This window comes from Polyodon spathula, chromosome 7 (genome assembly GCF_017654505.1).
Source record: "Polyodon spathula isolate WHYD16114869_AA chromosome 7, ASM1765450v1, whole genome shotgun sequence".
NCBI lineage: Eukaryota > Metazoa > Chordata > Actinopteri > Acipenseriformes > Polyodontidae > Polyodon > Polyodon spathula.
Window position 1 is genome coordinate 55,427,244 of NC_054540.1, and position 25,794 is coordinate 55,453,037.

General features: G+C 39.9%; 1 protein-coding gene across 8 annotated transcripts in view; it reads left to right on the forward strand.

The window, feature by feature from the left end:
- LOC121318860 (fibroblast growth factor 13) overlaps positions 1-25,794 on the forward strand; it is a 91,504-nt gene that overhangs the window by 56,630 nt on the left and 9,080 nt on the right. For 6 of the 8 annotated variants that reach the window (XM_041255988.1, XM_041255992.1, XM_041255987.1 and 3 more), the window contains 2 exons: positions 17,577-17,687; positions 22,087-22,190. In XM_041255988.1, the coding sequence (XP_041111922.1) occupies positions 17,577-17,687; positions 22,087-22,190 (215 nt within the window). Of the gene's footprint in view, positions 1-11,502; positions 11,549-15,015; positions 15,371-17,576; positions 17,688-22,086; positions 22,191-25,794 lie in introns of those variants that run through there. The other 2 variants (XM_041255994.1, XM_041255990.1) reach the window with 2 other exon arrangements.

Sequence of the window (25,794 nt, forward strand, 5' to 3'; positions counted from 1 at the left end):
CCAATATCTGCAGGTTCAAGATGCTATCTAGTGCGAGTGATTGACAGAAGAAGTTTCACAGGGTCCACATCGTTAAAGCTTTCATAAAAGGTCATTTAGTCATTTGCAGGTTTTCAAACATTTCTAATAAACTGCATTAACTTAAAATCAATTAGCACCTTTACATTGATTTAATCACAGCAAACAATCACTGCCCAAAAACATTTCCACTAATTGGTTTAGTAGCTTGTTGTGGTGGGTTTTAGTCCATTAATTAGAGTGGGAAGGTTAGCGAGAGCAGCTTTGGCACAAGCTGAAACATTAGTCTACTTTCTTAGTTGTACCTTTAAGTGTGTGTGTGTGTGACTAGGTGTTTGAAGATCTATCTTTCCTTACCTCTTATTAGCAAACCATAATTATTACTGGTTCTACTTTTCTTGTGCTGAAGAAACAAAAGGAAGCTAGAGATCATGTTGCTGAAGGGAAGTATTTTAAAGCCGTCAATAGCACTCTTTAAAGGTCCTGAAGACAGGTATAAAGGAAAGCGTGCTAAAGAAAGATTTCAACCCAATCCTAGCTGTCTAGAATAACAATGGAAAACTGCAATGCACCATAGCTGCTGTATTTTTAAAGTCTTTATCTGGAAATTTCATAACTTCTGCAGTACAGTAGTACTGATATTTCATTATCCTGGGCACAGGACTTTATTGTGTGTATGCTGTGCAGTGCTGATGAATTAAAAGGTTACTGTGTGTAAAATATTGTGTTTGATCGCATTGTGTTTGAATCTGTTCTGAATGGTTCTGGGTTCTGTTGCAACCATGCTGAATTATTAGAATTGTTTTCCGAGTCTCTCTTTACCTGGCTTGGAAATGCTTTGAGCTCGGCTGAAGGTCCTAAGAACTTGCATTGAACTGCATTCTTCATGACAATACAACTTTATAACTGCCAGCCCCAGCCACTCTCCTTCTCCGGCTATATAGACATAGACTAGGTGGGACTGGCAGACTTGAAAGCCCTTTGAATTTGAATGGAATTCGGAATGCTGTTCAGTGCAGATATGTATCTCCAGTGAACTCAATGCAAAGCCATCTCCACTACTCCGAAGCATTGGAGGCACCTGTAGGGAACAACTGGCATTGAAATACAAACCAGACCCAATCTTGCTTAGCTTCTGAGATGTGATAACAAGCCCAGGTGTTGCGGCTGCAGGGGCTATAACTAAGCTGCAGTAACCTTGCCAAGCTGGCTTCCAATCTCACTGTTCCCTGAAAGCACAGACTACCAAAAGACGAACCACAAGCCTAATTCAATTGTCCTCTTTCCCTATTGGCCCTGTAATTTTATTTAGCAGTTCTTCCTGTCCTTATTACAATATCAGTCTTCAAAATGATATTAAGGTGTCTTTAAATCATACTGATTTCCTGCAGGAAAGCTTTATTGCCCTATGGGAAAATGTAGATGTGTGTCATCCCTGTGTGTCATCCCTTGTTGTGCTGTTATGCTTGAGACATTACTATTCATGGAGCAATGTTTCTTCATTCTGTTCTTTGGAAGCTACAAATTAGATCTTTTTCTGTCTCTTCTTGTTAACTGTGCAGCAAGGCGCCCGCTCATCTATCTGCTTATTTATTTCTCTGCTTGGGAAATTCATTATCGATATACAGCTAATCAATTCTGTGGTGAAAAAAGAACCTCTTGCTGACCTCAACATGATGCATAGTCAAAAACATTAAAACCATTTTTTTTAATAAGCGTTATTAACATAATATGGCACATTTAGTGCTTGTTATTGCATTGATTCCAGCAGTGTTTCTTAAAATGCAGTGCAGTATTACACTGTACACATACAACACATTGTAATAATTCAAAGGTAACACTTTAAAATAAGGGCCGCAAGTTTCTAATGAATTCTGACTGAATTAACACTTCTCACCATCCCTTGGTAATTCTGAATTCGTTAGGAATTTGCAGCCATTATTTTAAAGTGTAAGAAAGCTATGTTGACATTGATGTAAAAGCCAAGGTTTTATAAAACAATCCCATGTTTTCCAGGCTTTGTTTTCACCTCACACAACACTATAAGTTTGGTGGTCTCATCTTCATGTATTAAGCAATTAGAACCCCACAGACTGCAACTTCCTATATACGGCATAGCATGCAGGTGGAGAAGTCAACTTATAATCAAGACTAATTCTGAAAAACAAACAGATGATGTGCCGGACACATGCTGCAGTAGACTATGCATTTGAATATAATTGAGTTCTATAAATATATTACAAAAAATGTTAATGAGTATCTCTCTTGAGTATAGCATTTCATTTTTTATTAGTTTGCTAAGCTTTGTCTGTGCATCTGCTAGCTGCTTAATTGAATCAAATTAGATCAATACAAGGCAGTGACCCGAGTAGACAGCACACCGGGCTGCCAGGACATAACAAGTTTATTTTGACAAACAATGCTGTTATTTTTGTAGTTGTTTATTAATTTATTAGATGCGAGATGCTCACTGCAGCCAAGAGCATGGCGGATAAGGTCCTGTAAAGACTAGTTACCTGTAAAGCGCAGATCCCTGCTTTCCCTTTCCAGCACAGTAAAGCTCTGCTTGGGTTTGTGTTCCTCACTGTGTGATAGAAACAGTCACAGCATTCCAGTATAGGAATAGACCATGATTACTATTAATGTCATGAAATCCCATCACATTGCTTAATCCTTTTTAATAGTTAGTACGCTGTGTGCAGATTACAAAAAAACTAAACAAAGGAACGTTTGTTAAACTTTAGAACAGAGTTCTGTGTTCTCTGCAGGGGATGACATCTGTACGCAGGATTAGAGGGACTGGGTGTCTGGTCAATCTTTAGCGGCTCGTTTCTAATCCATGAAATGGAATTAGAAATTGTTTCTTTAGTAGTTGGAGAGTCTTAAAACCTAGACTTTCATTTCAGAACCTTTATCTTGTCCCAAGATAAGTCTAGGTGAATAGCTGGTTGCTAGAATCAGGAGAGATCCACGTAAAAATGTGACTCAAAGGAGACATGGCTATTGTCAGTTGCTTGCAACAGCTCCCAGGAGAGGAAGTCTTCAAGAACCCTGTTTCCCAGCAGCCTTTGCTGGAGTGGGCCGCTCACTTGTGTTGTGCTTTCAGAAGTGCTTCAAAAAGCAAAGGTAACCTGAACAACGAGGGGGTCGGTGAAGTGGGTAGTGGAGATAAATAAGTGTAAGGCAATGGATTTCAATAGCTCCGTCATTTGAGTTTTGAGGCTTCTTGTAGGAAATGTGTTTTTAGCAACATAAATAATGAGATTAGCCTAACCTTGCTATATGCTGTGCCATGTGTATCTAACTGCCCTATCATTAGGGGCAGAGCATCTGTAATGGGGTTTCTGGAATGAGGGCTCCAGTTGCAACGCTATTCAGTGAATTCAGTCTGCTGAGCTTAAACCCCCATGTTTACTGTAGGACCTCAGAAACCGTTCTTGCTCTGGGGCTGAGCTCCTTTCAACAGGCTCTAGCACCTGCCTGTCGGAGCTCCAGCAGGCTAGCAGTGGAGGTGAGGGGATAACTCTGGGGTTGCAATCCAGCACTGCTGTGGTCAAGGCTTGAGAGTATCCGATTGGCCGTGCCACTTCAGCGCTGTCTGTATTACCAGCAGTGGCCAGCATTGGTTTATCCTAGTCAGAGCTGGTAGCTGCGCTGGCTCTCCCATGCTGGTTCGAATGCTGTCAGTGTTGAATCATACATATTTTCACAATACAAATCTATGGTGAAATGACTCTGCAGTAAAGCCTACTGATAAAATGAATCTAGTTGCTAATTGTTGCTACTGGGTTTGCTTTATATGTCTTTTATAAACATGTTCTCCAGGTAGGATCTGAACCAGCCTTGACTGTCTTATTATCTCACCATAGCAATGACCTCGAACCCATGACAGAATCTATTAGAATAAGAACTTTTCATATTTGAGCATGCCCTCCCTGCTTAGCTGACCTTTTGTATTCCAAATAGCTCTTTCTATGCTATTATTATTATTATTATTATTATTATTATTATTATTATTATTATTATTATTAATAATAAATAATTTCTAATTAATTTACATGTCGGTTAAAACAGAAAAAAGTAAAACATCGGCAAGGGAAAGTGGGCATGCTCTCTTGAAGAGTTGCTCTGTTCTTTGCAGTACGAGATTAGAAGCTGTTAGACTCTCTGAAGCAGAAGCACAGAGCTGGTGTGCAGGCTTGTTGTGTAAGAGTACTGGGTGCTGAAGAAACACTCCCTCGAGGACCCGGCAGTGCACTGAACAGAGGGGACAGAGGGAGGCTGGCTGGCTGGCTGATGTGCACTTAGTCCGGTGCAGCAATCTGTACTTTAAACTGCAATCATCTGTAATTCCCTTAGGCGTTCAGAAATCTCAATTATTAATATTATTATTATTATTATTATTATTATTAAATCTGTATTTCTTTCTCATTCTATCAGTCTGATTCGTGTGCCTCTCTGCTTCCTTTGAAACTGGCTAGGTAATCAGATTGCTTTAGAGGTAAACACAGCGTGCAGTCTCTCCTGTCAGTGGACCAGTTTGACTTGATGGATAGAGTATAGATTTATTTCATTGTTTTCTAAAGCTGCCCAGGTGGTGCATTTCACATTTTCAGTGGGATCATGTTTTACCAAGCTTATCAGATTAGAGTTTGTGTGTCTATTTTATACAGGGATGGAAATTTGGAAGTGGGAAAATGCAAAAAGGCATTGCATAGCAGATGGAGCCAGTCTCGTTTTTTTTCTGTGAGCTTAACTGAGCTCACGGTTATCCTAAGATAAAATGTGGCTCATTAAAGTCAAAGTGCTGTGCAATGGGAGTGTTAATTCCATTTGAATGCACTGTCTGCAGAAATGTGTGTTGTGTACAGTGTTGAGTAACTAATTACATGTAATGCTTCCTTTAGGAAATCTCCATAAATTACACCAATAAATGTGTGTGTGTTGCAAGAATAATGTGAAACCTTACTGAGTCGATTATATTGCTTACAGCCTTAATTTGTTGAGCCTGTAATAACTAATCTGAACTCTTTAAATAGTTCTTGTTTCAGTTGCATGACTCAATCTGAACAGATGTTTGTGACATTAAAGGGAAATCATTAAGAGAAGCCTTAGAAATATTTAGACAGATAAGGATGTCATCTTGGGGGTGCTTAAATTAGCAGAACCTGTCAAATTCCCTCTCTCCTTGGAACTGTGACCCAACCCACTTCACCTGGGCTGCCCAGGGAGCCGTGAGTCACACACAGTCCCGCTGCACATTCTCATTATACCTGCAAAAAATGGATGAGAAGCAGAATGTCATGTGGCTCAGTGGAAGGTTTGCGTCATCACGGGTGTTCTGGAATGTAGGGTGACCTTCATTCTGCATGTACAAAAAGGACAGGTTACCTGCAGACAGCCTCTGGGAGGAATAAAATTAAACTGCAAACAGTCGCAGAGAGCTGAGGTTTAACTTTAAGGAGTGCAGTTCAGCTGTACTGATTATTAACTCCGTGGACAGGTAGTTACATTTTAAAGGGAGAGATGAGAGATGGTTCAACAATGCCCATACCAATACGACTTAGTTGATACCTATATACAATGTGTGTGTGTGTGTGTGTGTGTGTATATATCTATATGTATACACACAGAGAACCTAGTTTTGGTATAAGACCATTGGTTTTGCAGTCTTGTACTCTAAAAGACATGGTAAACTGTCAATGAGCATTATCAAGATTACAGCTACAATATAGCTGTACTGTAGTATAATGCATAGCGGTATTTAAAGCAGTTAATGACACTTTCAATACAGTGGCTGTTCATAGGAGTTCAGCATGCATGGTTTTGAAATCACGGATCAGTATATGGGGCGTGTGTAAACATGTCTGTATGTGAGTGTTCAGGCACTCTGTGTGTGTATGTACAGTCTCGTGTTCACAGATGTGTGTGTGTGTGTTTTGCTGCTACAGCTAATGCAGAAACAACAGCTTGTGCAATCCATTGCATGAAGTGAATGGCAGATCCACCTGCCCGCAGTAACCTAGCATGCAGTCAGCTTGCCAGATTACACAGTGCAGTAACCAATGCAAAGTATCCTGTAGCTATTTCAAACCTGTGCAGTCAGCCAGCCAGTGAGCAGGGGGGGGGCAGCTCTCGCAGTGTAGCGCAGAGGAAGACAAACAGCAGGTACTTTAACAGCAAGCCGGATGAGCGAGGAGAGCTTTCTATTGGAGGTGTCACAGCTCGAGATGGTCTGTGTCAGAACAGGAGAGGCAGGAGGGCTGTGTTTATTGTTGTCTTTAAACACCTGCCACAGAGAATTGACAAAGATTATGGACCATTTGTTAGGTAATGGTAAATAAAGAGAGTAATCAGCAAGGCTTTAAAACACTTTTACTCGCTTCCCGCTAGAGTCGCAGCATCCTAACACATTCCTCTGTCCAGCCACAGCCCGTATGGAGCTATGTGAGCTCAGGTGAGTCCCATTACTGGTGACACAGGGGCAATGGGCTTTACCTGAACCAAACAAAGAACAGGAGGCAAACAATAGCTGTCACGCTAATGTGAGGAAGTGCCTTGATAATTCAGCTTTGAAGGATTGGGGGTTAGGTTTCAGAACATGGAAATTACTTGGGTTGGGTTGGTTTAGAAAAGGGAAACATGTCGGTTTATTCATTTTTCATGAAACCCCCTCAAATCATGAAGCATCAGGAGCTATTCAAAGCAAGCACAAAAGCAGAGGCCCCGGTTTCACAGTGGGAGAAAAGGTTAAACAGCTGAGTTGTTTCTGTCTAGTTTTTTGATATTGATGTTGTTTCAGAAATGAAAACCGCCATTTCACTTCACTTCCTTTGACCCACTTGTTCTAAACCCCATTTAACAAGCTGAATGAGTTTCTAATGACAGTGCAGTAAATAAACTTTGCCCAGCTTCATGTTGTTGGTGAATGCACATGATAAACCTCCTGTCTGTTTCATTAAAAAACCCTCAGCCTCATCCTGACATATTACCAAGGCCTTCTCCTCCACATAAGTCTAGTCAATTCTTTACCTCCTACTCCTCCCATTCAAAGGACTGCACACGAGATATTAAAAGCACAGCATGGCTCTGACCCAAATCAATATTGTGGAGGATTTGTGACTCATTTAATTATTATTATTTATAAATTCGGAGGCCTTTTCCCAACTGCCACTTCCTAGACAAAAATACCCTTGACATGGTACTTATGGGACAGCAGTGCAGTTATGTGGTTGCTATGGCGCCCAGACATTGGTCCCAGGATGTGCTTGGATTCTGGAAGTCTAAGGCCCCACAGCTGCCCCAGTAGGAAAGGTCCCTTCCCAGCCTAATGCTATCACAGACACACACACACACCTGTCACTGCCAGCAAGCTGCTGCTTGGTGATCGTGATGTCACGGACCCCGGTTTTAATCAGTGAGCCAGAGGGACTGGAGATGACAGGGCTGTTAATGTAATGCCAGCACAGACATGCTCATGTGGTTTTTAATAACAAGCTTTAACAGAAAGCTCTGGAAAGGGCCGCAAGGGTTACCTTAGCCACAGTTCCCTCCCCCCACACACAACCCACTCGTCATTGGTGCAGGCAGCGGTCACCATGGCAACCTCTGCGATTGCCATGGTACCTGTGCTCCAGCACTGCAGTGTACATGAATGATAATCTTGACCCCAGACCCCATCACGAGAACATACCTTCTACCCTCTACCCTGCAGCCCGACTGCTTTATCACAGTAGTCCTCCATTAGGCTTCAGGGTTAAATCATGCCACCTCATTCCATTTTTTAAAGGTTTCATTTTGAAAGTGTTTTCTTCCATTGCCCCTTCTGTCAAAGCTCTGCTGCTTCTGGCTGGAACTCCCTCGTGACCACAGGCCGGATCGGGGCTCACAGAGGCCCAGTTCAGACCCTTTTCATCTCAGTCTGCCGCTAATGGAAACAAACCGGTCCTCATTTCAGTATACATTTACTATGCGAGTCATAATCCAGAAAACAAACTCTGTTGCATCAATCTAAACTACAATAGTGATTACTCAAAGTGATCTGGAGAGGGTTTATTTAAAATGCTGGGATTTCTTGTAGATCACTGAGGTTCGAGTCTGGAAAGGATTAAAGCTCCCTTCCTTTGGGTGCTGGACGTTGCCTGCTGTTTCACTCATGTGTGTTGAGGGGCCTCGTTCTCAAAAATTCAGTCACCTTGGGTTTTTTTTTTTTTTCTTTTTAGCACAGCCTTTCTTAGGAAAAACGCAATGATGAGAATTCCCCGAGGATATGCAAGCGTCTGTTAAAAATACAGAGTCGTTCAACTACTGTTCTGTGTCTGAGAGAGAGAGAGAGAGAGAGAGAGAGAGAGAGAGAGGGAGAGGGAGAGGGAGGGAGAGGGAGAGGGTGGGGGTGGGGGTGGGGGTGGGTCTTATGATAGTTGGTGTGTTTCTGGTTGAAAGAATATATAGAACAGTCCCGTTTAACTGATTTCTTGAGGGCTGTATATTTCGATTCAGTGCTGTTTCAATAGGAAAAAAAGACGTCAAAGTGTCTTTTCTGTATCTGAAAAACACATTTACTTTTTTCACTGTAAAATCTTAGTAAAATAAATGAAAAAGAAAACTACAGATTCAGTCCCTCTCCCAGTGGCGATATATATTTTGCTGGTTTGTAACACATGCAAATAAGTATTTTATTTATATATATATATATATATATATATATATATATATATATATATATATATATATATATATATATATATAAAATCCAGTATGATCGTCAAACGGTAAGATATTATATATCCTTGACAACCCATTGAAATACCATACCATCGCTGTGTCTGTACAGTTGTGCTTGCTCAGCAGCACTGCCCTCTAGTGTGCGCTTTGTGCAGTAACATCGCACTCCACGTGGCACCCAGTCCCAATGTTTTTATGCGTGGCTGGAGAGGGCAGGTGCTGTCCTGTAGATGAGGGTGGATCTCGAAATGCAATGCATTACTGTATAGTGTTAGAATGTAGCTTGTATTGATGCTCATGGTGTTTGATAGACCATTAGTAGGGATAGGTTGGGTGTAATCCACTCCCTTTGTTTATTTGATTCATTCTGTATTGCTCTTTCGTGAAGGGAGGGCGGGGAGCCATATGTGGTTCCCTGGAACCACAGCTGCATCTACCAGGACTCCCACCCAGCGCACTTCTGTCAGAAAAAAAAAACAAAACCCTGCATGGTCAGAGTGATGTTTTCATGCATGTAGTTCAGCAGCACTGAGAGTGTCCAGAGCAGTTATTCCTTTAGGAGTAGCACCCCTACTGGCGATCAAGGGCACCTCACCTGGAAGAGGTGGAGGTCACTGACTGGGCTCAGGGCAAGTGTCCACTCCCACTGCTAGGCTCCCCTAGACAGCTGCCAGTCCTGCTGCAGGCTCCTTCCTCCTCCTTCAGAGCCACAGAAATGCATGGAAATCTTCCTGGGAGGTCTCACTAACGCTGGGATAATTGCTTGTTTTAAACAGCGTTTCAGGTGCTAAATATAAACAATATGTAAACTGTTTTTGTAAATAGAGCTCACAAAAACAGACAAGGTGTTGTTAAACCACAGAGCAGTGGACGACACAAGGGTTGTAAGACCATTCAAAGAGTCTCAAAGGTGTACCACCACTGGTAAAACACAGACAGTCAGCAATAAGTCAGGTCTTATACAGTGGAGCTGAGAGAGGAATGGAATGCAGGCACCCTCACCAAAACCACTCTCACTCACAGTACAAAGAGTAACAGCTGAACCCAGGGCTAGCTGTATTCATTCTTAGCGTCCGCTCAGCATCAATCACTAAAGTTATAATTAAAACTAAGGCTAATTGAAACAAATTATTAGATTTAGATCCGCTAATACCAGGCCACAAAACCCCCCCCCTGGGGGGGGGAGGCTTTTTCCTACTGTGGATTAATATATAGATATATATATCTATCTATATATCTATATATATATTATAATATATATATATATATATATATATATATATATATATATATATACACACACACACACACACATTAAAGCCAATTGAACGCTACAGTAAAAATAAATAAATAAGTAAATAAACAGCTTGGATGGATCTTTCTTCTGCGGGGTACTGGCGCCCTCTTGCGGTTTCAATTTGTATTTAGAGGAATACGAGCAATGGCTTTGCATTTAAGATGGATTTTAATTCTATTTAAACAGAAAGAGGCTACTGTGGTGATTTCTAATAAGTGTTTACCAATTAAATGTATGAAATGATAAATGAAGAATATATAACTGAGGCACATGTTACCATAGATTGATGATTTAAGATGGTGGCAGGTCTCACTTTTTGATAGACACCTGATATATTTGAATCCCGTCAATACGAGAATTCATATTCCAGACCCACGTTTTTGACTAAATTAATGAACTGTCATACATCTTGAAACCAATTATATAAACGCAACCGATTAAATATGTAACATAACACGTGTGTTATTTTTATAGTTTGCGTAGAACAAGTGTTACATGCTGTAGATACTGGGGAAAAAACATCAATACAGATAGACTTTAGATTACATTGCGTCATAACAATACTACTGATAATAAGGATGTTGCAAAAGCTGTTTACTTATTATCACAAGCAAAAACGTACTACAGCAAAAGCTTAGTGAAGTAACAGTGTTTACAATCTGCAGGAGACACACATTGGTGGTAAGATCGCAGTTTTTTAAAAACGTTTTATCGTCTTTGGCACTTTGACGTCATGCACCCTGCATTGATGTTTGCCAGTAGAAAGTTGCACAGAGCTATAGAATGTAATCGATGCACATCTTATAAGTGTCATATAACATTATGCCTGAAACGGTTACATTATAAGATATGCATTAGTTTAGGTGCTTTTCCTGTGTGCATAATTGTTTTTGATCGGATAAACTGCTCTACCACGGCACAATACTTTTGTTAGCTTGGCATTATCCAGATTCCTAACTGCTGAACCATTGCGTGTATAATAAATAATGCAGGACGTGTAAGTATACAGCAGCTAAGCTCGTGGTACTAAGTGCTGTAAATTTACGGTGTCATCTGCATTGATGCTAACCCGGATAAACGACCCTTGGTGTAACTAGTTTACACAGTGCATTAGGGTATCGTTTTACTGTAATTTTTTTGTAATCCGAGAAAACGGCGAGACGGCTTCAATGGGTTGAAAATGCGAATTCTGTTTTGCGAGTATTGACAGTTTGTCAGATGCGTTCCGGGACAGAGGTTGTCAGATCAACAATGCTCCGTAATGAATCATTGATGAGCCTTTTAGAACCGCTAATGACATGTCACTAAGGTCCATTAATGATCTCTCTGTAGCTCTGGCATGGGCTTGATGGTTCGCTCCCGTTCCTTGGAGAATACTTTAAATATGACTTAAAACTTTCTACCAGCTCTTTTCTTCGCCTCTGTCTGTTCTAAATGCAGTCTGCGATCGCCTTGGTTTAGCAGTGCTCTCAGAGAACATGGCTTTCCCTTTAAAGAGGTCGACATCAGGTAAGATGCGGTGGGATCGGGCGCTGTTTCTGAACCGTGCTGTTTTATTTAAGAATAACTTTGTGTTCTTCCTTTCTCTCTTTGTTGTATTAGTTTGATCGAAATTGTTGAGTCTGGTAGAAGCAGTAAAGTAAACTCTTTTGTACCCGTTTGTTTGTTGCAAATCGTGTGGTTTGTTTTGCTCTGTCGTTTTTAGAAAGTGGGTATGTTTTTTTGTTTTTGTTTTTTTGTCTGTAAACTCTTCGAATGTGAAGTTACTGCAAGGCTGCCTTGCTATTGTAAACACCGCAAGAGCAACGCCCTACGTGTGAGCTGTCCAGGGTCCTGAAATAGCAGGTTTTTTCCACAGCGCAGCTGTTCGACACAAACACTTCACAGCTACAGAAAGAGACATTGTTTTTGTTAAATCCGCGTGTCTCTTTCAGGAATCTAATTGGTTTGATTCCTTTCAATTCTGGATCGAGTTTGGCATACTTGTTTTAACCCGTCGACTTAATGGAGGCTACCGCAAAAAAAGAGCGTGTCTCAAACTGTGATAAGTCCCTCAATGTCTATTTTAAGGTTAATCGATCTTGTTTTAAAATACCTTTTTTTCGTGTAGAGCTCCCTTGTGAATCAATAATAATAATAATAATAATAATAATATAATAATAATAATAATAATAATATAATAATAATAATAATAATAATAATTTTAAAAATTCAGTTTAAATAAAACGTAATTGCAATTGTAGCTTTTTTCTTTAATATCCGATTATGAGTGAGTTATTAAAAGATACCCAATCTATTTTTTGAGCGCTGTTCTCGCCAACATATAGGGGCAACGCCCAGAAAATCCCGACAGTGCGGTGGTCGTTGTTGGTTTGGGGCTGAGAGTTTGAGCTGGACATTCATGGCGTTACAATGAGATTTTAGCTTGCTCCTGCCACTCTTTTGCTATATTGTGTATTCAGATATACCCCTTTCTCTGCATAGACAGATGAGTTGAAAGGGAGAGGGAGGGTGGTATGTGGCTGTATTTAAAGTTTATGAACAAATAATATTTGACGTATATCAGACAGCCATCTGCTCAGTCTATATCTTTATATGTAAGGAAAGGTATCCACTAATAGTCCAGCTTACATTATTGTATTTAACGTGTAAAATGCAAGTCAAATTAATACTTTACACACAATGACTTTACATATTTATTTTGTATCTGTTTATCACCCTATGGTAGGTGTTTCATGCCGATATCACCAATTGCTTCATTAAGGCACCTGTATATTTTAGTCAGCGCGGTGGAATTTCTGTAATGAGGCCACTATAAACATGAGCACTCGGGTTGCGCCAGGGGTGTTCCTGTAATTCCTTCCCCCTGAAACAGTGTCCTTTGCAAATATTTAACAAACTCGCTGTCTCGTGGAAGAAAGAATTACCCGTGGTAGTTATTATTATTATTATTATTATTATTATTATTATTATTATTATTATTATTATTATTATTATTATTATTGTTTATTGTTGTTATTGTTATTATTATTATTATTATTCCCTGAAATACCACCTGTTCAGGCGCACTCAGAGTGCCCTGAAGCTAAAAGAGTATGAGGCATTCATTTAATTAAAGACCAGAGTACAATTTGATTTGGCATTACATCAGCATTGTGTTTTGTTTGTTTTTTAAAATTGGGGTGCATGTTTTGTTTAGAGCTCTAGATGGCGCCTTTGTGCAGCTTTTTTCTTTAGGTTGATCAAAATACCAATAGCGCTGTAAATATGGCCAGTAAACCTGCAAAATAACATAAACCTTCCTCCATACAGCTAAAATACTCATTGAGGTTTATTCTATAAAGAAAAAAAAAATATTTAAAGAGGTTTAAGGATTACCCATTGTTTGAATACGATGACTATGCGTGTTAGTTCTGTATATGTGTTAGAAATGTGTTTTGGATAAAGTTGGTAACCGTATTGGTTAAAGCAGGTGCTGAGTGGCCTGCATATGAATAAAAGAACAGTTTAATTTAATTAACATCACCCTTTTGTTAGGAAAGAAACAGCAGGCAGTAGACTTATATAGTAAACATGAATACCCGTAAAGCACAGGACCCTGTGTGAAGTACATCACACAGTGGCATGATCGTTTCCATTCCAGTTTAACAAGCTCCCAGTGCAACACAAATGCAGCAGCCCTCTGTGCTGTGTAACAAGCTGGGCTGGGCGATTCATCTTTAAATTCTCCAACCCGTACCTGCTGGTTTAGGGGGGTCAGTACTCTTTGTACTAAATATTAAGCGTCACTGCTATTGCTCAGCTGTTGCATTTGTGCTCTTGTTAGCCGACTCTGCCCGAAGGATTTGAGAGTTTACCATTGTTAGAGATCCAAGGTTGTGACCCAGTTAGTGGTATTTGGTGACCACAATCACGTTTGTTTGGGTGTCTGTCTCAATCAGACAAGGGTAGCCTAGGGAGCAGGCGTGGGCTTAATTCTAGAGCTGATCTGTGCCAGAGAGCCCGAGAACGAGAGCCAGCGGGCATCAACACCAGGACAGCCCCGCGCACAGCTGTGTCCTCCAGAGCCTTTCAAAGGGACTCATCACGTATTAATGTGAACACGAATAGACTCATACCTGTACCGCCGTGAGAGAACACCAGCGACTTGACAACTCTTTGGGATTTGTATTTGACAGCAATTGCAGAATATGTGGGCTTTGTAGCCCAATCACCCGATTCTTTCTGGCTTCGTTTTATTTGTATCTGTAGTTTCATTATTATAAGTAGTACCACCACGACTGCAGCCTACTGACAGGTAGATCTCATCGCTATAGACTCCCTGTTGCTGCAGCCAGGGGAGTCTCTTTGACGCTGAAGTCAATTCCGCAGGGGGTTGTGCTCAGCTGAATTGTTGCTATCCAGACAGCAACGCGTTTTTATTCTCAACAGCAGCATCGCACTTAGAGGTTTTTTGATTTTGCCACCTTGACTTGAAATAAAAAAAATTTAAAAAAAAGATTGAAAGAAACCACGAGAAGACCCACGCTGCAAGAACTGTTTAATTTTTTTTAAAAGCAATACAGAGGGTAGCATCAGATCTCTCTCTCTCTCTCTCTCTCTCTCTCTCTCTCTCTCTCTCTCTCTCTCTCTCTCTCTCTCTCTCTCTGCCTAACAGGTGTTTTTCTGGCTCTGCATCAGAATCGACGGGATTCGCTCTTTTCTGGTTGGGATTTTGAAGGTCTTTTTAAAAGTCTCGTATATCTGTAGGAAACATGGAGGCTGCCGGTTGCGCTGCACAGACAGTGAATGATACTTTGCAGACTGACGCTTGTCATTTTCACACTCGTTCTAGCGCTTTCTAATCGCGGAGCTCCACAGGGTACATCGATACAGAACTCCGTTTGTACAATCGCCTTCAAAGCACAAGACATGCACAGCTGGCTACATACGCCCTAATAATTAATTTAGTGTTTTATAACAACCTTAATAGGTGACCTGCTCTGTTTTTGCTAACGTCTTTGGCAGCGCAATAATGGTGACTCGTGTTTCGGATTTAAATTAGTATTCTTGTTTTTTTATTATTATTGTTTCGTTTGTTTTGTTTCTGTTCTGTGGAGGGTAGAGCATTAAGTTCTTGGGGTGTTTCAGTGTGCGTTGAAATGGCTGCGGCTATAGCCAGCGCCTTGATCCGGCAGAAGAGACAGGCGAGGGAACGGGAGAAATCCAATGCTTGTAAATGTGTCAGCAGTCCCACTAAAAGCAAGGGGACGTGCGAGAAGACCAGCAAGCTCAGCGTGTTTTCCAGGGTTAAATTGTTCGGCTCCAAGAAGCGCAAGAGGAGGCGACCAGGTCTGATCTCAATGTGTTCGGTTCATTTCATCACCATCATCACCAACCATTTCACCATTCTCGCTATTGCAATGGTGAGGCGCCAGACAGGCTGACTCTTGTTTTGCACATCTCTCTCTCTCTCTCTCTCTCTCTCTCTCTCTCTCTCTCTCTCTCTCTCTCTCTCTCTCTCTCTCTCTCTCTCTCTCTCTCTCTCTCTCTCTCTCTCAAACCAATTGTAAAGGTTTCTAATGGTATAATACATCAACACGGCCATTCGTTTCTGTATCTGTTTGCCTGTAATAATGAATGACCATACTGTGATGTAGATTGGAAAATGCGGTTAATTTCTCACTTGAACACAACGCTTTTATTTTAATCGGTGTGTTTGATTTTACTCGTGTCGATAACAAACTATAGCTTTGAAAGTCAGCTCAGTAAATACATCTTTTAAAAATAAATACATAAATATTTACTTTTTCATAGTAAAAGACATACTTTATATATATATAAATGATAAATATATATTCTTATATATCTATGTATATATATATATATATAGATATATATATATATATATATATATATATATATATATATATATATATATATATATATATATATATATATATATCATTTCATAGTTAATTGTGTCCTGTTTTATTGGTCTTTTTTATTTATGCCCTAGTCCCAGATACAATATTAAACACTATGGAGACCTGAGCACCCTGCTTCCCAGATTATTCTAAGTCATGTGTCTCTGTGTGTGTATAACTATTTAGATAAGAAATTCATATATTATGTTTTTTTTTTTTTTTTTTTTTAAAGATACACGTATATATGCACTGTATTGATGGCATTTTTAGAGGTGCGCTCAGTAACCGATTTCCTAATTGAGTTAATTATCGATAATAATCGATATTTTCTGTTCAAATAAAACTGAAAACATGCCGTGGATATCATTACACATAATCACATATTACAGGCAACTTTCTTATTAAAAACAAGAAAGACTAGCCAACCGAGACTTGCATTTAGTTATTTAATATAAACGTGCGCTGTGAAGCTCTAAATAGGCAATGCCACTAAAACTTTCTTAAACAATAATTACTATACAGGCTCACATTTTATTTCTATACTGAACTTCTAGTTACACATATAATAGGCAGTACATTTATCTCATTTCTACAAGTATTTGCACAATGATTCCAGCTCGACTACACCGCGGGAATTCAATAGATTCATTCTTGCGTCTTAATTTGATTTTATTTTTTATTCTTATAATATTCAAATAGTTTGTTATTTATTTATGTGTGTAATATATTATCCGTATTCACAGATTACACTATGTAACACATTTTTTGTTCTTGGGTAGTAAGTGTTATTTCCTAATTACTTATGCCTCAAAAGTATAGAAAATGGCTATTATTCCCCACAAACTTTGCTTTTGTGACCAGGACAGTGATATTTAAAAATATCACTATTTCCAATGGGAAAATGGGAAAATGTGTGTCTTTTAGTTCACATAAAGTCAGAAAAAAACAACATATGAATCCAAATTAACATGTATTTATAATAAAGTAATACAAAGATGACTACAAAAGATTTAGAAGTGAGTAGTTTTTCTAGATTTACAATTATACTGTATTTACAGTATAATTGTAAATCTCAAAAAACTACTCACTTCTAAAGGAAATAACACTTACTACCCAGGAACAATTTTTTTTTTTTTTTGTTACACAGTGTTATTATTAATTATTTGACCAGAAAAAATATTAAAAAATGTGACCACTGCAGGACTCACCGTTGCATGTTATTAATATTTATAGATATGTATTTTTTAATAATTCAGTTAAGCCAGTTAAAAATAAAATGTATATTAGCCTGCTGCAGAGTCTTGAAAGATAATGTCTTGCCTCGGTGGCTCTGGGAGTAAATGTTTCCTTCACGTCCTGCTCAATCACATTGGATTATCCCGTGGGTATCTTGTGGTTACTCCTAAAAATAAATGGCTGATGAAATCTAGGAAGATTCTCCTTTAACAGGATCAATATGATCAATGCCTACCCTAAAGCACACTGCAGTCAAACAGGACTAGTCCATGGACAATGCCAGACACATAATCCTGGTCTTCACTGAAGTGGTTGCTCATTGACAATCCCTATGGACGGACAATGGGTTTTCAACAGAACAAAATGACCCTATTCTGTTTTCCATATCTCCACAGAGCCCCAGCTGAAAGGCATAGTGACAAAGCTGTTCAGCCGGCAAGGGTTCCATTTGCAGTTACAAGCAGATGGAACGATCGACGGAACTAAAGAAGAGGACAATGGATACAGTAAGTACTCTAGTTTCTTCTCCCTGTGAAGCTCAGAACAGGATCACACTGCTCTAGAAAGTGTGTGAGTGTGCATGCATTGGCACTGGGTGTATTGCCTTTGCTTTCACTCGGTGTAGTGCCTGCTTTAATCATTAATCTTTAGAATTGAACTACCCTTGGTTAAAGGAGTGAGGAGAAGCTGGGTTCTAATAATAACCTTTTCTACATCTGAAGCTTCTGAGCTGTCTATAAACATTATCAAACAGACTCGCAGAGCGGTTCCTTTGATCTCTACAGCTAGGTCCAAGTCTGTTTTTTTATTATTATTATTATTAGTGAACAAACATTTAGTAGAAACATGAAAGTCCTGAACTTCTCACATTGTTATGGTGCCATTCCCATTTGACCACCCGCTGGCATGCTGGCACACTGGCACGCTATCATACAGTCTGGTGGATTGAGGATTCACTTACAGGGGTAAAAGTGTTGAGTCTGTACCTTTTCACTGCAGAGATGTGTGGTGAACAGATATGCACAGAGTGACTATGGAAATAGAAAGCCATATCCTGTTGTAAAAGCATTGCTCTGCAGGTCAGATCCTGAACACAGTACTTTTGTCAGGTTCATAAGCCTCCTCCTGAACCCCCTTTCTAAGAGCTTCCCTGGAGAAACGCAGCCCTGTTATCTGTAGATACAATCACTCTTGAGCATGTATACATTTTTACTATGTACAGTGAACTATGCACACGGTAGGGTTCAATACAAGAGAGGTACCTTGGTTGCCTTTCCTGAGCTGTTCTCACATGTCTCAGTATTGCCTACTGCCTTCACAAATACCACACATTAGAAGAGGATAAAGATAAATGCGTTTCTCAATGAAGGTATAAAGAAAAGGAGGCAGAGGTTTCCTGCAGTTTTTTACCTTGCAAAACAGCATTTGGTTTATTTATTTATTTTTAACAATAAATGGCTTTAAAAGTTTCAAAGCTGTGAAGCATCATAAAAATAGTGTGGAGCCCTTACTGCGTCTCCATGGTGACGCAGACAGGCAGGCAGCCCGCTCATCTCAGTGCTCAGTGAGCGCGTGTGAGAGGGTCCACACCAACACAGTGCTGTGCCTTAAGAAAAACACTCGCTTTCCACTCAGCCAGAGAGACTCAGAGGAGCCTGGGACTGAGCCAACTCTGAGTCGGGAAGCTTTCCCTCTACACCATATTCACTGCAGTCATTTCCAAATGTGATACTGTGTGCATGAACTAGAGCGACCGTTTCCTGCTGAATCCATAGGAATATGAATTCTTACTTTGATGACCCCAAAAAGCATAAACACACTGAGAAATAATGGCTTATACAGTGGATACAGTATTTATAGACATTCTGATGTATTTTCAGGCTTATCCTGTGAATGGGATGTTTAGGGGAATGGGAAATATCAACATCAATACTCTTATAGTTTTTATTTCAGCAGGTTAGGGAGTGATGGAAGGCAATCACCATTGCTCTCGTTAGCAAAGCTGTGATTAAATATTCAAGCTCCATAAATATTTGCATTCAATAACAGCCCTGACAGTGAAGGCACTGCTAAAAAATAGAAACTACTTGCTTTGTAGCCACGTCAGTGTTTAAGTTCGGTTTCAAGCCACTTCCACAAAAAAAAAAAAAAAAATAGATGTATAAAATAGTTTTTTTAGAATTGTAATTTTAAAAAGTGCAGTAAGTTGTCCAAACAACAGTAGGCTTGAGTCAGACTGCATCTTAGCTGGCTGAGCTGATCACGTGACAGCCCTGTTTTCCGCACAATAATCCTCCGGGGAGCAATCTCCACAGTGTGGGTTTAAGCCCAGTGGGTCTAGGTAAGGAGCAGTTAATTGCCTACTTTGTGAAAACAGAGAGGGCAGTCCTTCATGCTCAGAAGCTCTTTAATCTCAAATTTGTGGTCAGTTCCATTTGATGGAGGTGTTTGGATAACATTAGCTGAGGGGCTCGTTATACTTTATAAATATGAATCCTGGTATTATAGATCTAGCATTGGCTTTATGCATGTAGAATAATGGTATTGCAGGTTATTAGTTGCACTTAGCTGATGCTGTTCATTTCAGTTTTTATTTTACTTTATGGGATGGGATTGAATTAGAACTAGAATATCTAGTTTGCACAACTTCTAGTGCAATTTCCATATTATTAAAATATGGTAATATAAAAAAAAAATTCAAATGAAACAGTGCAATGTACTGAAAATCAGCCAAGCTGTTGAACACCCAGTCATATGGGGGCACTAAAAGCAAGCCACACAATAAGAGCTTTAATGAGGTCTGCAAAGTAGACTTCGATTTAAAATACAGCATTGTGCCAAAGCGCTGCTGCTGCTGCTGAACCAAGTGCAACAGCTGGTGTTCATGCAAGTACAAGCCAGGACAACCCCTCTTAGCTCAGCCATAGCTGACAAATAACAGCAGCAGATTTACCAGCCAGCTTTTTGAAACAGAAAACAGCCCTTATCGTTAATCCTACAGTGCCTTGGTCAATGTGACCCGAGCACTCACTTTACAACTCATGGGCTTTTTTTTTTTTTTTTTTTTTTTTTTTTTTAGCCCTTTTTCCAAATGTGTGAAGCGTGGTCTGAAGATGAAAGTAGTGTTCTACACAATGCTACCTGGAAACGACCCAGACAAGCTGCTTGTCTCTCTCTCTCTCTCTCTCTCTAGTGGAGCTCCCAGCCCCACTGCTGGAGTGTGTCTGAGTCGCGGTGTCTCTTGAATTCCATGCTGGTGCTCATTATCAGAGGGACACAAGTGCGCATGGTAACGGAGAGGAGCAGGCAGCAAAATGCAATGACAGCTTGTGGGGGCGGGAGGGTGGGCGGCAATGAAAGGGTTGAAAGAGGGAGCGTGAAACAAACAAGACGGTGTGATGTCTTCGCACCGCGCTGCCTTTGTCAGTCAAGTGATCAATCAAAACCTTTATCCAGATGAGTCAATTGAGAACAAATTTCCAGTGGCGACCTGGCAAGAGGCTCACACAACCACAGCAAACAACATGAAACACAATAAATAAGAAGTAAAAAAAAAACATATATAATATATAATCAATCATAAAACTCAGCAGCAACTTAGCAGGCACAGATGTCAGTCAGCAACAGCTACAGGCAACCCTACAGCTAAAGGCAACCTCAGATATGAATGGTTCTAATTTGAACTTGTGTTGAAACGCATTCCAGTCATTAGCTGCTGCAAACTGAAATGAGTGATGACCAAAAACTGTTTATACCCTGCATGAGAATAAGCAGTTTCATAAAACGAATGGATCTTAAGTTGTACAATGAAGAGTGCTCAGGTAACCTTCGCAATTAAACAGACGTTTTTCTAATTAGAGTTCAGTAGATTAACATACACCAGTGTTTCAGTTATATGTGTCGCAGTGTAGATTCAGGTTATTCTCACTGTCCCTCTTGTTACCCAACGAAAAGGCAATGGCTAAGAAGTGTGAGCTGCTTTGCACATAGTAGGTAATTGTAATTGTGTGCCTCGCATATGAGGAAGCCCAGAGAAACACAGAGGGGAAAACTTACAGGTCAAATCTTTTTTAATTACAAACAAAAGACCCAAACTGCAGTCAAATAACAATGCTGATTTTGATTGATTTTCACATGGCTTTGGAAAGGGAATGCAAGTCTAACGATGGAGTTTGCTGGTTCCCACATGCAGACTGTTTATGAGAAGCACTAAGGACACGCGTACAACTGTCATGTTTTTAATTGTGAATTTAAAATGGACATTAATTGCACTCCTTTTGCTATATAATGTTACATTTAATTACAGATGCTGTTTAAGTTGATGGCTCAGGTACGCTCTGATCTGTAAAGCGCAGAATGTAATCAGTTCAGAACAGACCTCTGCTGTGCGCCAGCCTCTCTGGAGCGCCCCTGAACAAGAGGTCTGAACTGCGTGTGTGGAGATGAAACATCCTGTCAGCAGCTTGACGCAGTTGCGTGACAAAAAATAATTCATGTAAAACAGAAGCACAGAGCTGTAGAATTATAAAGAGGGGTAGATTGCTCTGAAATAGAAGTCACTTAAAGGTGTGGATGCAGTGAAGGGTATTTTTAAAGGGCTTGTAACAGATGGACTATTTTTGGTCTCAACTATGCTCATGTTCTACAGAGTTATGCCTGTGATGCCCGACATATGGACCCCCTGTATATGGAAATCAGCTATCATTGGCTTATACCAGTTAGCATAGCAAAGAAGACCCTTCAGATTGTAGCTCTGTCTAGTAGCACAGCTTGCAGTTAAGAGTTATGTATCAATGTGTTTTGCAGAGAGCTCCAAACTTGGCTTTAGATTCTGCATCTGGTCAAGTCAGTAGAACGCTGAATTTCAATCTGTACTGAGCAGTGTCATTTCGTTTGCCTCCCCAGCCCTGTTTAACCTCATCCCCGTGGGTCTACGAGTGGTGGCAATCCAGGGTGTGCAGACAAAGCTCTACCTGGCCATGAACAGTGAAGGCTACCTGTACACATCGGTAAGTGAAGCTGCTGCCCAGGGGCTGGGGTCACTATTACATTGCTTCAGTAGCCAAAGCCTTTGGAAGAGGGTAGAGGAGCAGGGATCTGGAATGCATGCTGCCTCCTCTTAAATGCCAAAACACTGCAATAGAAGTGTATGATTTACTGTAAAACAACAAAATGTCATAGGGGTGGCTTTTTGACTCCTTCCTATTTGATTGTAATCATTTTTTCTCCTGTATCTTCTTGTTTTTATCTGCTCTCTGGAATTGGATTGGAGGCATTGTTAGGGTGCAGCAGCATCTGAGTAAGAGCTAAAGAGAGAGGGAGAAAGTGTATTTCCAACAGATGGATGTTTCCATAGAGATAGGAGCAGTGATGGAGAAATGTATTCATCACTGCAGCGCTGTGAAACACAAACTGATTAATGAAACGAGCCCCCCGACCCCACAATCTGCTTGACAGCAGTCTGTTTATTCAATTGTTTATTATTCATTAAACAAAAGAAAACATACTCAAGTCTTTGGAGGTGAAAACATCACTTGCACTTTTATTTAAAAATGCAGTTACAAAGCACCTAGGAATCAAACAACCATTTGAAACACTGTGTAATAAATACAAGTGTATTCCATTTCAATGACACAACACTGGTGTAAATATCATGTTATAAATATGTTATAAATGTTTTGTAGAACTGTATTTGATACATATTATAACACTCAATGCTACTACTACTACTACTACTACTACTAATAATAATAATAATAATAATAATAATAATAATAATAATAATAATAATAACTTGATATAGTTTACATATCCTTTATAAAACATTTATAGGTGCATTATAGTTTGGGAGGAGTGTTTGTTTGCAGCAAACATTACTTAGTAGAAGAACTACAGTTGGACACAGTGACATAAACGTATTTCAATGTATCTCAAGCAAGGCTTTGTTATACATGTCTTGAATATGTATAAATACTGGAGTATGGGTAGAAACCACACCGTTGTCATGCAGACAGTCTAAGGATTAAATCCACAGGCTGTTTTTAGCTGCAGTATCTTTGCAGGTGCCCTGCTTTTCAGTCCTGTTGACGAGTGTCAGCTCCAGAGACCTACGGCTATTGGAAAGCACTCATTGTTTTCAGATTGCATGCTCAAGAGTCTATCTAACTGCAAGCGGAGTACACTGCGGATTAAAATGAACACTCCCATTGCGTAGCACTCTGAGCCGCAGAGCTTTATCATGAGCCTAATTAGACACACCTGTGCGTGGTACTGAGAAAGAAAGCAGGGCTAATGAGGCTTCACGTATAATCCAAGTGCTGGTCTAAAGAAGCAGTTCTGTAACTGAGAGAAGCTGGCGCTACGTGTCAGGAGCTGGTTTTACAGAAGGGTGCTCGTCGTCCTGGGAACGAGCGAGAGGACCTGCCCACACCAGTGAGCTTCAATGCTGTAACTCATTTAGTATTCTGCTCGTAAGTGTAGCGGCCTCCTGTCCACCTACTGTATCCACAGTTCTCCTTGCATTTAAAAGGTTAAGTAACTGTGGCACGGCTTTAAACGCACCCCAGTTAATTTCCGCGACTTTCATCTGATTTTAGACGGAACAAAATGAATGTGTCTGGGAATGTGATGCCTTGCAATACTATGGTACTGAATGGAAACTCGTCAGCAGTTAGGCACATTCGTTTCTGTGAGAAGTCTTTTGTCATTGTCGTTTTATGTTATAAGGAAAGACTTCAATTACCAAGTAACAAAACAAACAGCAACTTTGATAGCTGAAGGCTTGTAGATATGATACAGTGTTGGCATTTTAGAATTGCAAACAATATTTTTTTTATCATTTTTTTATCTTTCTTTAAGCTGTTTTAAGGATAGCGGCGGCCTGTTCAGAATGCAAAAGGGGGCATATCTTTCTAAGCATATGTTGCGATTGAAAGTTGTGGCTGCCATTGCCGTGAATTTATTTATTCACACACAGGCTAAATAAATATTTCAGAATTGTAATGCATCAGCATTATAAATAATGTATATCATGCTGTATATAGTGGGTTTGATTGGGCTTCTATTCTGCTGACATATAGAACATGTTGTTCTATTTACAGGATGCGTAACTGGCAGGTTTAACTGAAAAAGTGGATCCTATGGTACAGGATAATTGTATCCAATGCAGCTTGAGATCAGTGCAAGCTGTTTACTGTGTGTTTTCTTTCCTCTCAGTCCTGGGGGAGTAGCTCACAGCCCGTGAATATGTATTAGTTTTATACATCAGCTCCGCCACATAAACACCTTGCTTTCTGAGAGAATAATGTTTATTTATGGAGACAAATAAAAGCAAATTTCCCACCCACTTTGGTATTGCTTCTGAGCGCTCCTGTTTTTCCAAGAAGATGTAGGAAACGTGTGCAAATGAGGTAATAAGAGACATTGCTATATTTGTTTTTGGCTGTGTTTATTTAGCTGAAATATAATCATACCTGAGTTAATAACAGATTGTGTCTGACTCTAAATGCTTAATGTCTGTTTACAGCTAAATAAAGATGAAGGGTGCTATGCTAAAGAAAAAAATATATATATATATACACACACACACACACACACGCACACACACACACACGCACACACGCACACACACACACACGCACACACACATGCCTGTGGATAGCAGTGTTCAGTGTCCAGAATGTTAGCTTGTTTGTTTTAGGGTCAGTGTGTACTTTCCCCTTTATGATGTTAAATTAAGTCTTTATTTTTCCTGTTGTGCCCATAAAATTGTTGTTCAAGGCTGATAGTTTTTATTTGTTTCACAAAGCAATAAAGCAAGGGGGTTGAGCACTTGTTTTTGAAAAGGGGAAAGACTTACTCCCTGTGATTCCCATTCCACAACGGGTTTAAAAAATAATCATAAAAAAATGATTTAATAAAAAAAAGAAAATAGTCACTAGATCAAGCTTGTGTTGTTGTTGTTATTTTTTACTTTAATTTAATTGTTTAGCTATTTAAAAAAATATGTCATGAATGAAAGGGTAATAATAATAATAATAATAATAATAATAATAATAATAATAATAATAATAATAACAGCAGCAGCTGAACAGCAGGTTTTGGTAAAGTGTTCCGTAGCTCTCTCTGTGGCAACAGATCTCATTAAAAGTGCAGCTGAGCGATTCACTGTTTGACCTTTTCTGGCAGAACCCCAGGCTAAGCAGTGACAGTACTAAAAGATAATAAAGAGAAAGCCCCACAGTCTGAAATGTGTTGAGCTGAATAAACTGGGGTTTTGTCAGCTACAGTAGGTAGTCTGTTCCACTTTCCGGCTGGATTGTGAGATGTGTTTCTTGATTGTTAAAGTGTGCAGCAATGTTTGTTCCCTGACTAGCCGTGGTCTGGATTTCCTTGCATGTGTCCTGTTTTTCTGGACCTGTATTTGAAGCAGAATTGCCTCTGCTCTCTCTGAAGCAGGGTCCGGCCAGGACGTGGGTCAGCGTCTCTGTGGCACTGCATTGCAGCTCAGCCCGGTCCTCATTTTACAGGGAGTCGTTGCGTGTTTTTCAACGTTCCTAAAATGGACACTTTGACCCATTGCTGCATTCTAGAAATCCCCTGATGTTTAGTCCT